At 34.0% G+C, this 11,649-nt stretch overlaps 2 protein-coding genes across 3 annotated transcripts; one reads left to right on the top strand and one right to left on the bottom strand.

Moving 5' to 3' along the window:
* The first annotated feature begins 1,113 nt into the window (after window positions 1–1,113).
* Window positions 1,114–5,999, top strand: LOC102627757 (uncharacterized). 2 transcript variants are annotated; one of them, XM_006476933.4, is made up of 12 exons: window positions 1,133–1,329; window positions 1,445–1,560; window positions 1,722–1,751; window positions 1,869–2,005; window positions 2,186–2,362; window positions 2,490–2,553; window positions 2,670–2,777; window positions 3,687–3,840; window positions 4,487–4,576; window positions 4,701–4,756; window positions 5,075–5,132; window positions 5,434–5,999. In XM_006476933.4, the coding sequence occupies exons 1-12, from the start codon at window positions 1,248–1,250 to the stop codon at window positions 5,652–5,654; spliced, it is 1,293 nt and encodes a 430-aa protein (XP_006476996.2). In that variant the 5' UTR covers window positions 1,133–1,247; the 3' UTR covers window positions 5,655–5,999. The 2 variants fall into 2 exon arrangements, with proteins under 2 accessions (XP_015385441.2, XP_006476996.2); XM_015529955.3 differs by lacking the exon at window positions 5,434–5,999 and having other exon boundaries at window positions 1,114–1,329; window positions 5,075–5,137.
* Window positions 6,000–6,702: 703 nt separating this feature from the next.
* Window positions 6,703–9,139, bottom strand: LOC102628049 (mitochondrial pyruvate carrier 1). The gene is made up of 5 exons (XM_006476934.4): window positions 8,972–9,139; window positions 8,319–8,438; window positions 8,134–8,188; window positions 7,895–8,030; window positions 6,703–6,927 (listed from the first exon to the last, which is right to left on the bottom strand). Exons 2-5 carry the CDS (start codon window positions 8,409–8,411, stop codon window positions 6,885–6,887), a joined length of 327 nt encoding a protein of 108 aa, XP_006476997.1. The 5' UTR covers window positions 8,412–8,438; window positions 8,972–9,139; the 3' UTR covers window positions 6,703–6,884.
* Window positions 9,140–11,649: the final 2,510 nt, after the last annotated feature.

Consider the following 11,649-nt stretch of genomic DNA (forward strand, 5'->3'; position numbering starts at 1 on the left):
GAATGATTAAATTCTATAAAGTATATGCCCAGATAAATAACCCCTCACAGAAGAAGAATGCCTATACTCCACTCGCATTTCACAAGAGAAAATAATTTTTACATATTAAGAATATTTAGCCCCCACAATATTTTTGTGGGGGCTAGAACCGCTGCCCTCACAAGCCTTGTGAGGGCAGCAGCCCACCACTTCGGCGAAGGCCGAAGTGGCGTACTTAAGTAATGGCTATTCAGGGAGTATCGGTGTGAAACTATTAATTAATTAGGAAGAAGAACAAGTCCAATTTACTTACGAGAAAAGAGAAATAAAAAGTTGAACAAATGGCGATTTAGAAATAATTGGAAGACACCGGCATCGAAAGAAGACGAACGAATTTTTTAGGGAGAAAAATATTTGGAGGATTCACCTCCTAAGTTGGAACTTGGGGGTTGTCAGTAGAGAAAGATTTCGGTGGCGAGAGGCAAAGAAACCAGTAGGTGTAGGTGATTTTATTTAACAAATAATCAAGAAACACCGAACACAGGAGAAGCCGATCACAATTTCGTGGGGGGAAAAAGATTCCGATAATTTGTTTATGAATAGGGGCTGTCATGGGAACGAATCGGATGGCGCTTTTGAATTCTGTTTTGTTCCAAAAAAATCTCCAGTATAAATACCCAACACTTGCATACGATCAAAACAAGAGCAATACACAATACACGGCAATCAATCTAATCAAATCTCACATTCTGTAAACAATCAATATTATTATTCTTTAATATAAATTCAAAAACATCACCTAGAAATATAATACCAAATACGTCCTTATTGTTTCGCAATATTTGAGTTAGTGAAATTATTAACAACCTTAACTAAAAATAGCTCTAATGAAATTTGACTTTTGCTCTCAGTCCCTGTCCCAGTCCCAGTCATCTCGTTTCGTTTCTCTATACTTCAGAGTGGGCCTGAATGGTGACTGTTGGCTGCTGCATTTGATCCGTTCACACAGACGAAGCATTATGTTGGTCCTTCACTCCAAATTCCAGTGCTGCATTTTTTCATCTGCCATCGCGCATTTTGTAGTCTAGTACTGTTGGAGAAATTAGTTATACCACTAAAATTGTTGGGGCTTAACATAAATAACAAAATATTAAGGGGCTCCAATGATGTATTTTTAATTAAATCAAGGGTTTAAGGGTTTCCTTTCCCACTCTTGTAAAACAAGCACAGGAGAGAAGAAGGAAGGAACGAGCACACCGTGGAAGAAGATGCCGCGAACCACAACATTGGAGTGCCCCGGTTGCCCTCCGCTTCGAGCCCTAACTTTCGATTCGCTTGGTCTAATCAAAGGTGATTATATTATAAATTATACCGACCTCAAAGCTGCTGAAATAATTATCATTACATAGTTTTGAATCTTATTTTTTATTTTATTTATCAATTTTTTGGTTGGTGAATATAACAGTTATTGAAGCTCGTGGTGAACATGGAGGGGTTCCTAAGGTAGTGGAGAGATGGGGCGACCCCCATTCTTCCAATTGCGTGCTTGCGGCTTCTATTGACGACAGCCAAAACGACCCCGTATTTGTCCTCTTTCACGTTTTATGAGTTCAAACTGCAAATTTTTGTTTCAATGTGTATTTTTTCTCGTTTGGATTTTGCCTATTACTAGCTTGTGAACCAGTGTTAAATTTTTTTTATTTTTTGGTTAAATTTGATTTTCTTCATCTTTTGGGTTGCAGTTATTAGCGGTTGCAAGGAAAAATGGTTTGGTAAGTTGGTTTCAAAATTTGTGACCATGTTTATTGGACTCAGTGTGAATTCTTCCCTAATAGTTTGAAGTTTACTGAAGCTTCTCTTGAATAAATTGTGCCAAATATTTCCTGTAGACTGATATTCTTAATCCTCTTAATGGGGATCTCCGAGTAGCGATTTCTAAGGCTGGTGATTCTGGTGCCCAACCTGAAGATGACGGTATTGTTGGTTTGCATTTGTTCAAAAGACAGAGAGAAGAGTCATCATCCAGGTATCACTTTTGCTTTATGGTTTATGTGATATAAAAAATATACGTATTTCAAGCGGCATTTCTTTTAAATTATCTGGAATTGGTTGTGGTGGTACCGTGTTGGGCTATGTAGTTCTGAGTGACTTCTCTGTCCCCTTTTTCGGCTTTGATGTTGATCTTGGTTGAACTGGTTATTCTCAGGTCACGCACTTTGCTTACTTGTACTACAAAAGGAAAAGCTAGCATGAGGTCTATTGAGGTCACCAAAGTATCGGCAGAGTCTTCCTGTAGTACTGTCAAATCCTGGAATGTGTGTGCATCTGGTACCATTGCATTTTCTAAAGTGGATATAAGTGAAAAATTTTCCTTATTTGGAGGGTGAGTGATTCCATGTTGAATAATTTTACAATCTGCTTTAAAATTGTTCCTTGTTATTCTGTATTGCCATGTAATAGTTTCTACAAGCTTACTGGCATAGTAAAAATGGTGGATACTCTTAACTCAGGAAGGGTGTTGAAGTTAATGTGTGGGATCTTGACAAGTGTGAGAAGATCTGGACTGCAAAACCTGTGAGCCATTTCATCATCTTCGAACATATCTTTTTGGAAAAGAATGATTATTCTTTATACTTTTTGAAATATTTCTTGTACCTTCAATTTACTTTCTTTTAATCTTATCTTTGCAGCCCCCTAAGAACAGCCTTGGTATATTTACCCCTACTTGGTTTACATCAGCGGCATTTTTGAGTATTGATGATCACCGAAAGTTTGTAGCCGGCACTAACGACCATCAGGTAATTTCATTTATCATAGTGGATAATTTGATTTAAAATCATCTGGGAAGTTGACATGCTTGTGAGCAGCTTGTATGAACAATAAAAAAAATTCACTTACATATTGGGATATCACTCGTGTTTTCTTAGTTAGTAGGGTGATGTGTGGTGTTAGTGCAAATTTTATGATTGTGGCTAGGAGTGTGATAACCAAAAAAGAGAAATCTCAAGTTGTATTTTATTGATATCTATTTTATTAAAGAGTAATGATACAGCCACAAACTTTTTTATACAAACAATGTTGTACAAACTATTGTGCCTACATGATTTTGTCATGGTTGTGTTCCTCTATCATTTTTCTAATGATAACTACACAACACAATGACAAAACTGTAACAAATTTTTTGCCTTTTAGTGAATTTTGAGAATTCTTTTTAACCCTCCCAAAAAAAAAATCATTAGAGACAAATTTGTAAATTCACTAAAAAGACAAATTTTTTGACATACTTGTGTTTCTTTATCATTTTACTTATTGTTATTTTTATAGTTTTAATCAACCAATCATATCTTGCCACATTAGTTGTACAAGATTATATGTACAAGTATTTGTGGCTCTATAACTATTCTTTATTAAATAGATACTTTTCTGTATTCATCTTACTAAGTAGGTGAAAGAACTGTTTTATGGATGGTCATGATATGGACCTTTTTGTCTAAACTTAATAAAAAGTTCTGTTTTATAGATTATGAAATTTTTACTTCAGCAAGTTTTCCCAAATTTTTTATTCCATTTACATTTTTGAATGTGGTTTATAAATAGATATCATCGTCAGGTTGTAAACTCAACAGGGTCTGTTTCCACTCTGTTAGTTAGGATTCTTTTTGCATTTTCTTACCTCTTGGTGACTTATTTTCCTGGTTCTGGATTAGGTTCGCCTCTATGATACTTCTGCTCAGCGGAGACCTGTTATGTCATTTGATTTCCGGGAGACCCCTATAAAAGCAGTTGCTGAAGAACCGGATAGCTTTAATATCTATATAGGGAATGGTTCTGGTGACCTTGCTTCTGTGGATATACGTACTGGTATGTGCACTTCCATGAACACTTTAGAAATCTATGGTTCTGCATCCATGATTCTGATACCTGCATCAACTTGGTTGGGTGTTGACATAAGGGGTGAATTTCAAATTTCAGTTAAAGGTTTGAGTTTTTCTTCGTAAAGACTGCTTGCTGTATTCTGGGGACCACTGTACTTAGGTCTAAATTTTGGAGCTTGGAAGGGGGACTTTTAAGCTCATAGGGCTTCATTTGGCAATGCTGCATTATGTGTGATAATATGTAGTACAAATTATTCTTCGGGAGACTGACACGAGAATCACCTAATTTAACTATTTAGAGTGAGCTGTTCGTTCAGTTGGTCTCAAATCTTGTTTTCAGATCACCCCGTACAACAGGGTAAACCTGGGTTAGTTCAGGCTTTAAGATCCCATCATCGTTATTCCGCTAATTGTACCACACCACAGGTTATTCAAATGTCTTAATGCTAATATCAGGTGAGAATTATAAGTTCTGGAATGAACTAGTTGGTGCTGCTTGCTCTGATGAAGATATGAACTTCTGAACAGGACAATTGCTTCTTGTAGTGCCTAGCATTAATTAACTAATTTCTTTGAATGATGTAAAATGCTTTCTATCTGGTAATTGTGCTGAAGTGAAACAATCCTTACAGGAAAATTGCTCGGATGTTTTATTGGGAAGTGTTCTGGAAGTATCAGATCCATAGCTAGGCATCCCACGCTTCCAATAATAGCATCATGTGGTGAGTGTATTGCAAGGTCTTCTACATTAGTACTACAATCTGTCTCACCTTTGGGTTAGCAGTTTTGGAACCAAGATTATTTCTTTTTCTATACAACTCGAGTAATAAATTGACTTGCTTTTAGGGTTGGATAGCTATTTGCGCTTTTGGGATATAAAGACACGGCAGCTTCTTTCCGCTGTATGTTCCTGAATTGCATTGTGAAAATTGTTGGCATTCACTAGTTTACAGATCTTATATTTTCTTTCATGATGGTCCTGGTAGGAGTCTACAATTTGTATTTCTAGAAGAGATTATAAAATTAGTTTTGGTTACTATTGTTTGTTATCACTGCATTTTCGTTCCTGATTGAATAACATCTAAGAAGTGTACATTTGAGTCAAAATCAATGAAAATTTGTTGATATGGAAGATTTTTGGATTACTACTTTGAAAAGCTGGAAAATATTGAAATTGAAATTTTGTAGAACTTTAAAACAACTATAATTTTTGTGTGCAGGTTTTCTTGAAGCAGCATCTTAACGAGGTTGTTTTTGATTCAGCTTTTGCTGATAAAGGTTAGTCCTTGCTGTTCCTTGCTAGTCATGGCTTGTCGTAGGATTTCCAAAACTTGGCTTGTCGTAGTATTTCCAAAACTGTCACATGACATGGATACTGAGATTTATTTACTAGGGGTAGGGAAGATTTGTGCACTTGGTAATTATTATGTTCTGTTATGTTTTAAACCAGTTATAGATGTGTCTTCATTTTTATTGTTTTCTTCAAAGGCATTCTTGTTTTCACCTAGGTGTTACTTCTATGTGTACGTCTGATTCTAGTGTAGCTGACTGTAATTTTGCACCTACTTTGTACAAGCAGAAGTTGCCAATGCTGCAGCAGATGCGCCGATGCTGGAAATACAGAATGGGAATGATACTCAGGAAGATGCGACAGAAACATTGCCTGTTAAAAGAAAGGAGGCGCCTGAAGAAAAGGATAGAAGCAAAAAGAAGAAATCTAAAGAAAATGAAGAAAGCAAGAAATTAAAATCCAAGAAAAAAAGGAGAGCAAAAGGTGATATTCATGATGATGCATCATGACTTGCTGAAGAAATACATGCTTAATGCTCATAAATTGTGCACCACTGAGGGCCAGAATTAAACCTGGTCTCCATTGTGATTGAAATGTCATGACAAAGTGTAGTTCCTTGAACTTCAGAGAGGGAACTTCTAGAATATAGGTGATTTTGATTTTTCATTCAACATAGGTTGGTTCTAGACTCGTAATCCATGTGTGGGTAAAAAACTGGTTCTGGCATATATATATTTAAATTCTGAGTCCAGCAAACCCAGATCTGTCATCAAATTTTGATCATTCTGATGTATTGTTGTGACAGCTGTTGACTTTAATTATAGCTTTGGGAAGATGACTCTGTAGTACATTCAGATATTTGTCGAATTATATATATAGCCTGTTGATCATGCAACAAAAAAAGAAGCATGGATGCCTCTGTCACGGCTGCATACAATTTTTCAAACGCTGGGGCTGGGGTTGTCCCCAACTTTTTGTATGTATAGTTTCTGCCATTTCCATTTCTGAATTTCTTCAACTTAAATCAAAGCATTTATTATGAGAAATTATTTCAACATAATGCTTTTAATCTTAACAAGTCATAAGTCCCCAAATTTTCGTACTTATCGTTTCTGCCTTTCATCAACTTATATCAAAGCATTTACTATGAGAAATTATTTCAACATCGTGCATTTAATCTTAAAAAATTAACTTATTTCAGTCACAGAAGGCTCGAAGGAAAATTTCCTAAAATTGTCTACACCACTTGGTCTCTCATAAGTTGTCGTTTTCCTGTTACTCCTATAATCCAAGTGGGAGAGAATAAAGGAAGAAAATCGTGAACAAACGTTGCCTTCCAATGCGATGCAGATTGTCACAACAACTTCGATCAAATTTTGGTGCTTGATCGATGTTGTTGAACGGAGTTATATTGAAGCCAACGTAAAGTTATGGCACTCCCAAGTCTCCAATGACCAATAATAAGTTAAATAACACATGCCTCTTCTTCTGCTGAACAGCATGTAAGAAAAGGAGGTTGATTTTTAAAATTCATCATCATTTTCCAATTTGGCACTCTGATACAAACATCCTGATGACAGGATCAGATTCAATTGATAGTGATCTGCTGAGTTATCCTCGACATAGAATCAAATACAAAGTATCACAAGAAGGTGGACTTGTGAAGCCTTACTAATACTTTGCGCTTAAATCACAGCAAAAATAAAATGAAAATGGACAGGAAAGAAAGCAGCAAGGAATTACTGAGACGAGGCCTCATCCTTCTTCTTCTCTGACAAATACCTACAATGAAGAAAATATGACAGAGTTCGTTACAATTGGCTGCTTCAGTTGCCAAAGCAAGAATTGAAGGCTAGAGGAAGTCAACAAATTAAAGGATCAATTCCAATTGATATGGCCTTGGATGGAAAACAAATAAAAGTTGCTGAAAAGAAATTGGTGCAATTCCAATGTATCAATTTTGATGTGGAGAATTTTCAGAATCAGTCAAGTATTTTTCTTCTGTTCATATATTTTTTACCTTTTTCAGATTGTCCAATAAAGATATACTAAAATGTCCATGAAGCCAATCTTTTTCTCCGGCAAAATATAAGACAGGCACAAATACAAACTTACTCTGTACATTTTAACATGAAAACTAACTAGTCTTTCTTGTCCCTAATAAAGTGCAACTTTGATGACAGCAGGTGAAAGCCAACCTTGAACAACCCTCTTACCAGTTAGAACCTTATATATATATAATTTTCCAATCCGAAATTATAATCCGAGATTAAAATCCTGGACCAGTTGACAATGATATGAACATACTTTTACAACGTTGTAAAACAATTAACAACAATGTAAAATTATATTCACATTGTTGTCAATTCGTCCCGAACTTCAATAAGATCTAGGATACTGGACCAAATCACCGCTCATATATACATAAATGTATTTAGATATATATATATAGTAGTTTTCTAGTCCAGAATTTTAAAGTGCGAAAAAGTTCGGGAGAGCTTTAAAATCCTACGATTTTAAAGCTTTAACAAAGTAAGAGATCAACTAAAAGATGAAAAAACGCAAATTCCAATACACTACGAAATAAAATACACTTTATTGGAGTGTGTGTTTATATATATATATTGATTGCAGAAACCTGTAAATTTTAGCATAATAAAAGATGATAAATAGAAAATTAATCAGCTACGAAAGCAATGTCTAATTGCAACCAAGTGATTCCAAAAAATCAACAAATGCAGATGCTTACCCCTGAGACCTTGCCCAACGGGAAAGGTGATAGAGCTGTACAGTCTCATTTGAAGCATGGCATGCCAAAAGTAAATAATTGCGTGGCTGTACCATCCACGCAAACCTCATGAACAATCCTGAATAGATACACATTGCTGCACCCAATATGGAACTTATGTTTAGATCCCAGCCATGTAATATAACAAATAATTGAAATAATAAAAGACGATTTCTTCAAATAGACAATTTTTTTTTTACCTGTTGTCATGTTACCAGAAATCATTTCTGGAGGTTTCTTTAGGTCCACCAAACCCTGTAAAATTCCGAGTTTCATAAGTCAAGACTTTGCTAAAATCTGGCATAATAAGCTACACCACATCTGAACATAACAAAACCGCTACAGATTAATTATACAATCAAATACTCAAGGTGAAGAGACATACTGCAACAACAAATCCCCAGTTGGCAACAGGTCCCCAAAAGTGAGTTGTTTTTGGACCAACCGGACTGTTCCAGAATGCTCGCACCGAAGCCATGGACAAATACTTTTGACTTTGATAACTCTGCAAAACTTGCAATTTCAAATTCAGACAATCGATCGAACATACACCAAATACAAACATTATACACACAGATGGTGCAATGTATACAATTCTTCAGAGCACCGTTAACCAGCATTCATCTTGCCCAAACAATCGCTGTCTCATTAAAAAACTTGCACTAGAAAGCAGAAATTAGACCAAAATTTCGAACAAACCAGCTAATTAATGGAGGATCTTGGCTCAGTCAATGAAAATATATGTATATCTTCGCTATAACTATACCATCAACATAATCCAATGCCAGCCTTTTTGACTGATTAAACAATCCTAATAAGGGAAACTGCAAGGAGATTTTAAACCGACATCGAAAAAACTAAATCTTTAATGAATCTTGACAATCAAATTAAAAATAAATAAATTGAAAGAGGGTTAAATTGACAAAAGCTAAGAGACGAGTGTATGATATGAGTTTGTGCGATTTGACTAATTTGGGAAATAATAAACTAAATTTTACATTATATTGTCATAACGAGAGGATTTAATCTGAAGCTTACCGGAGACGATGCCGTATCAGGGGATCAAGAAGAGTACCGGCTGTCTTTCGATGACACAGCGACAGAAAGGCGATGCTTGGTCTGAGAGGGGAAGTTAAGGGAGAATGAGTTGTTTTAAGACCGTAAAACTTGTGTGAAGTCAAGAGTAGTGCAGAAAGTTATTTTGGCGAATTGTTTCGAAACACGTGGATAACCCGATGATTTTCCCAGTGGCATTAGTTCGTAAATTGTGCTTGCCTACCGGTGATTCTGCTTTCCTCTTTTTTTTTTTTCTTTTTTTTTTCCTGGCGGACTAATTTTGACTCGTTTGGTTTAGGTATTTAATGGCCGGGAATTCGCAAATAAAAATTTATTTAGAATTTTTAATTACTTAATTAGAAATCTTTTTTTTTTGGTGTGAATATTTTAGAAATCAATTCTATTGACACCGAGGAAAACATTTTTTTTTTCTTATTATTAGATGTAAAACTAAAATATACTTAAAAGTTTATTTTGAAAATGTCTCTGTCTTTCTTTTTATTTAAGTATTTATTCAAAATTATCATTTAACTTAAGAATTTACTCATTAGATATTATTTAATAATGAGATCTGCAGGTTATATTTTTGGAGATCAATATCGTATGAAAAGGCTTCAGTCATTTGTTGGATTTAAAATACAGCATTGCGATTTGGACGAAAAAAATAGACGAAATTCTGACAAAATTAGTGTGTGATCTCTTGTGAGTCTGTAGGTTGTTTTTGTCAATATTTAGTTCACAGAACGCTTTTCTTTTAGAACAAGTTTGATGCCACTTTACCCGGATAATAATTAAAGAAAAACATTGTTATATAAAAGGTTTCTTAGTGGGCATAAGAAACTTAATGTTGAGTCAGCTTGAAAAATTGGTGTAAAATACTTCTTATGTTCTTTTCCCCCTTGAGATATTTAGGTTTGTGATTATGTTGACAGGTTGAGACACTTGAGATGGAAATATAATATGATATAAAAAAAAAAATCTTTTTATATAGAAATATTCATTTATAGAGTTATAGACTATAAGTCATTTGAGATATGAGTCTCTAATTGACATGTCATCTATGTAGTAAAGTTATAAACATCATCTCATATAATTTTCACTTTAGAATAAATATTGTACGATATGTAATCTATGTACTGAAAATATAACCAACGTGTCACACAAGTTTGGTAAATATTCACGACATATCATTTATGTGATGAATTTTTAAATGATATATCATACAATTTACTCCACATCAATGGCATGTTATATGTGTGATATTTCGTAAGCTTTTATGAGATGTTATCCATGTAATAAATTTCGTAAACAAAAAAAGCATACGGGTTTTAGTACTCCATATTAATGTAGTTATGACATTTCATCTATGTGCTAAAAATATAAATGATAGAAACGGCACGTCATACAAGTTTGCTAAACATAAACAATATTCTTTAAATAAAAGGAAAAATTCTTTAATTTTTATTTTTATAAAAAAAAATTGACCATATTTTCCATTCTTCCTTTCCATAAATTAATTAAATTATTCTTTAATTAAATATTCATATATTTTACATTAAATAGCAGAAGTTGAAAATTAGAAATGAATATCTGAAGGATCAATAATGTTGATGCAAAATTTTGCTCAATGTACAATGTTTGATTTGTGTTTCGGACTTTTTTTCAATTAAAGTTTGTGACTTATTTTTTCATTGAGGTGGGTGTCTCGAATTACATGTCTCCTTATAGTTAATTATTCTGCTAAAAAGAAACAATTATCAGAGGGTGGCGGTGTGCCAGCGATAACCATCCGACGCTCAAGTCAGTTCTTTTTACTCAAATTTTAGAGAGATAAAATCTAGAGTGATATTGACATAGTTTTTGTACTCATTTTATACCCCTTTTTCTCTCACATTTAAATGGGGGGTTTTGGCCTTTATATAGGCAACTTAGAATCAATTGGAGAGATCATGTGACACTTTTCTTATGACAAGTGTCAATCAAAGCTTATGCATGGAGACACATATTTTTATATGTCAAAACTTGTTCATGACAAGTAATCTTTAGACATTTGTCATGTTTTTGGACCCTTAATCTTTAATGAACTTTAGCTTAAATTTGGCACTTATATTGGTTCTTTATAAAAAAAAAATTGATTTTATAATATTTTATTCATAGGCGCATTTTGCAAAATGTTTGTTAACCTATAGACTTATTTTGTATAATGCTTATTGGCACATTCTGTAGAATGTTTATTTGCTTGTAAGTTTATTTCATAGAATATATATTTGCACGTATGCCCATTCCGTAAAATGTATATTTGCCCGTAGACCTATTTCATTGAATGTATATTTGATTGTAGGCACATTCTGTAGAATATATATATATATGCACGTAGGAACATTCCATAGAATGTTTAGTAACTCATGTGCTCTTACTTAAAATTATTTTCAAAGTGTTTAGATCATTATTTGTGAGAAATAGATTTAGGTCGTTCTTTGTAAAGAATTGATTTAGATCATTTTTTGTTGAATCATGTTTTTAGTACTTTATCGAAAACTCGCTCTTTGAGCATTTTACTTAGAACTATTTTATAAGATTCTAAGTTCATTCTTTATAAAGAATGAACTTAGGTCGTTCTTTATAAAGAATGAACTTAGGTCATTTTTTATAAGAATAGA

The sequence above is a fragment of the Citrus sinensis genome, chromosome 3 (assembly GCF_022201045.2).
Source record: "Citrus sinensis cultivar Valencia sweet orange chromosome 3, DVS_A1.0, whole genome shotgun sequence".
In the NCBI taxonomy this organism is placed as follows: Eukaryota; Viridiplantae; Streptophyta; class Magnoliopsida; order Sapindales; family Rutaceae; genus Citrus; species Citrus sinensis.

Excerpts from the sequence above, each read along its gene's own strand:
- LOC102627757 (XM_006476933.4), top strand. The coding sequence starts at position 1,248 with ATGCCGCGAACCACAACATTGGAGTGCCCCGGTTGCCCTCCGCTTCGA. Across the intron at positions 2,006-2,185 it reads AGAGAAGAGTCATCATCCAG|GTCACGCACTTTGCTTACTT; the intron begins GTATCACTTTTG and ends GGTTATTCTCAG. Across the intron at positions 3,841-4,486 it reads TTCTGTGGATATACGTACTG|GAAAATTGCTCGGATGTTTT; the intron begins GTATGTGCACTT and ends CAATCCTTACAG.
- LOC102628049 (XM_006476934.4), bottom strand. The coding sequence starts at position 8,411 with ATGGCTTCGGTGCGAGCATTCTGGAACAGTCCGGTTGGTCCAAAAACA. Across the intron at positions 8,189-8,318 it reads ACTGGGGATTTGTTGTTGCA|GGTTTGGTGGACCTAAAGAA; the intron begins GTATGTCTCTTC and ends GGAATTTTACAG. Across the intron at positions 6,928-7,894 it reads CGTTGGGCAAGGTCTCAGGG|GTATTTGTCAGAGAAGAAGA; the intron begins GTAAGCATCTGC and ends TCTTCATTGTAG.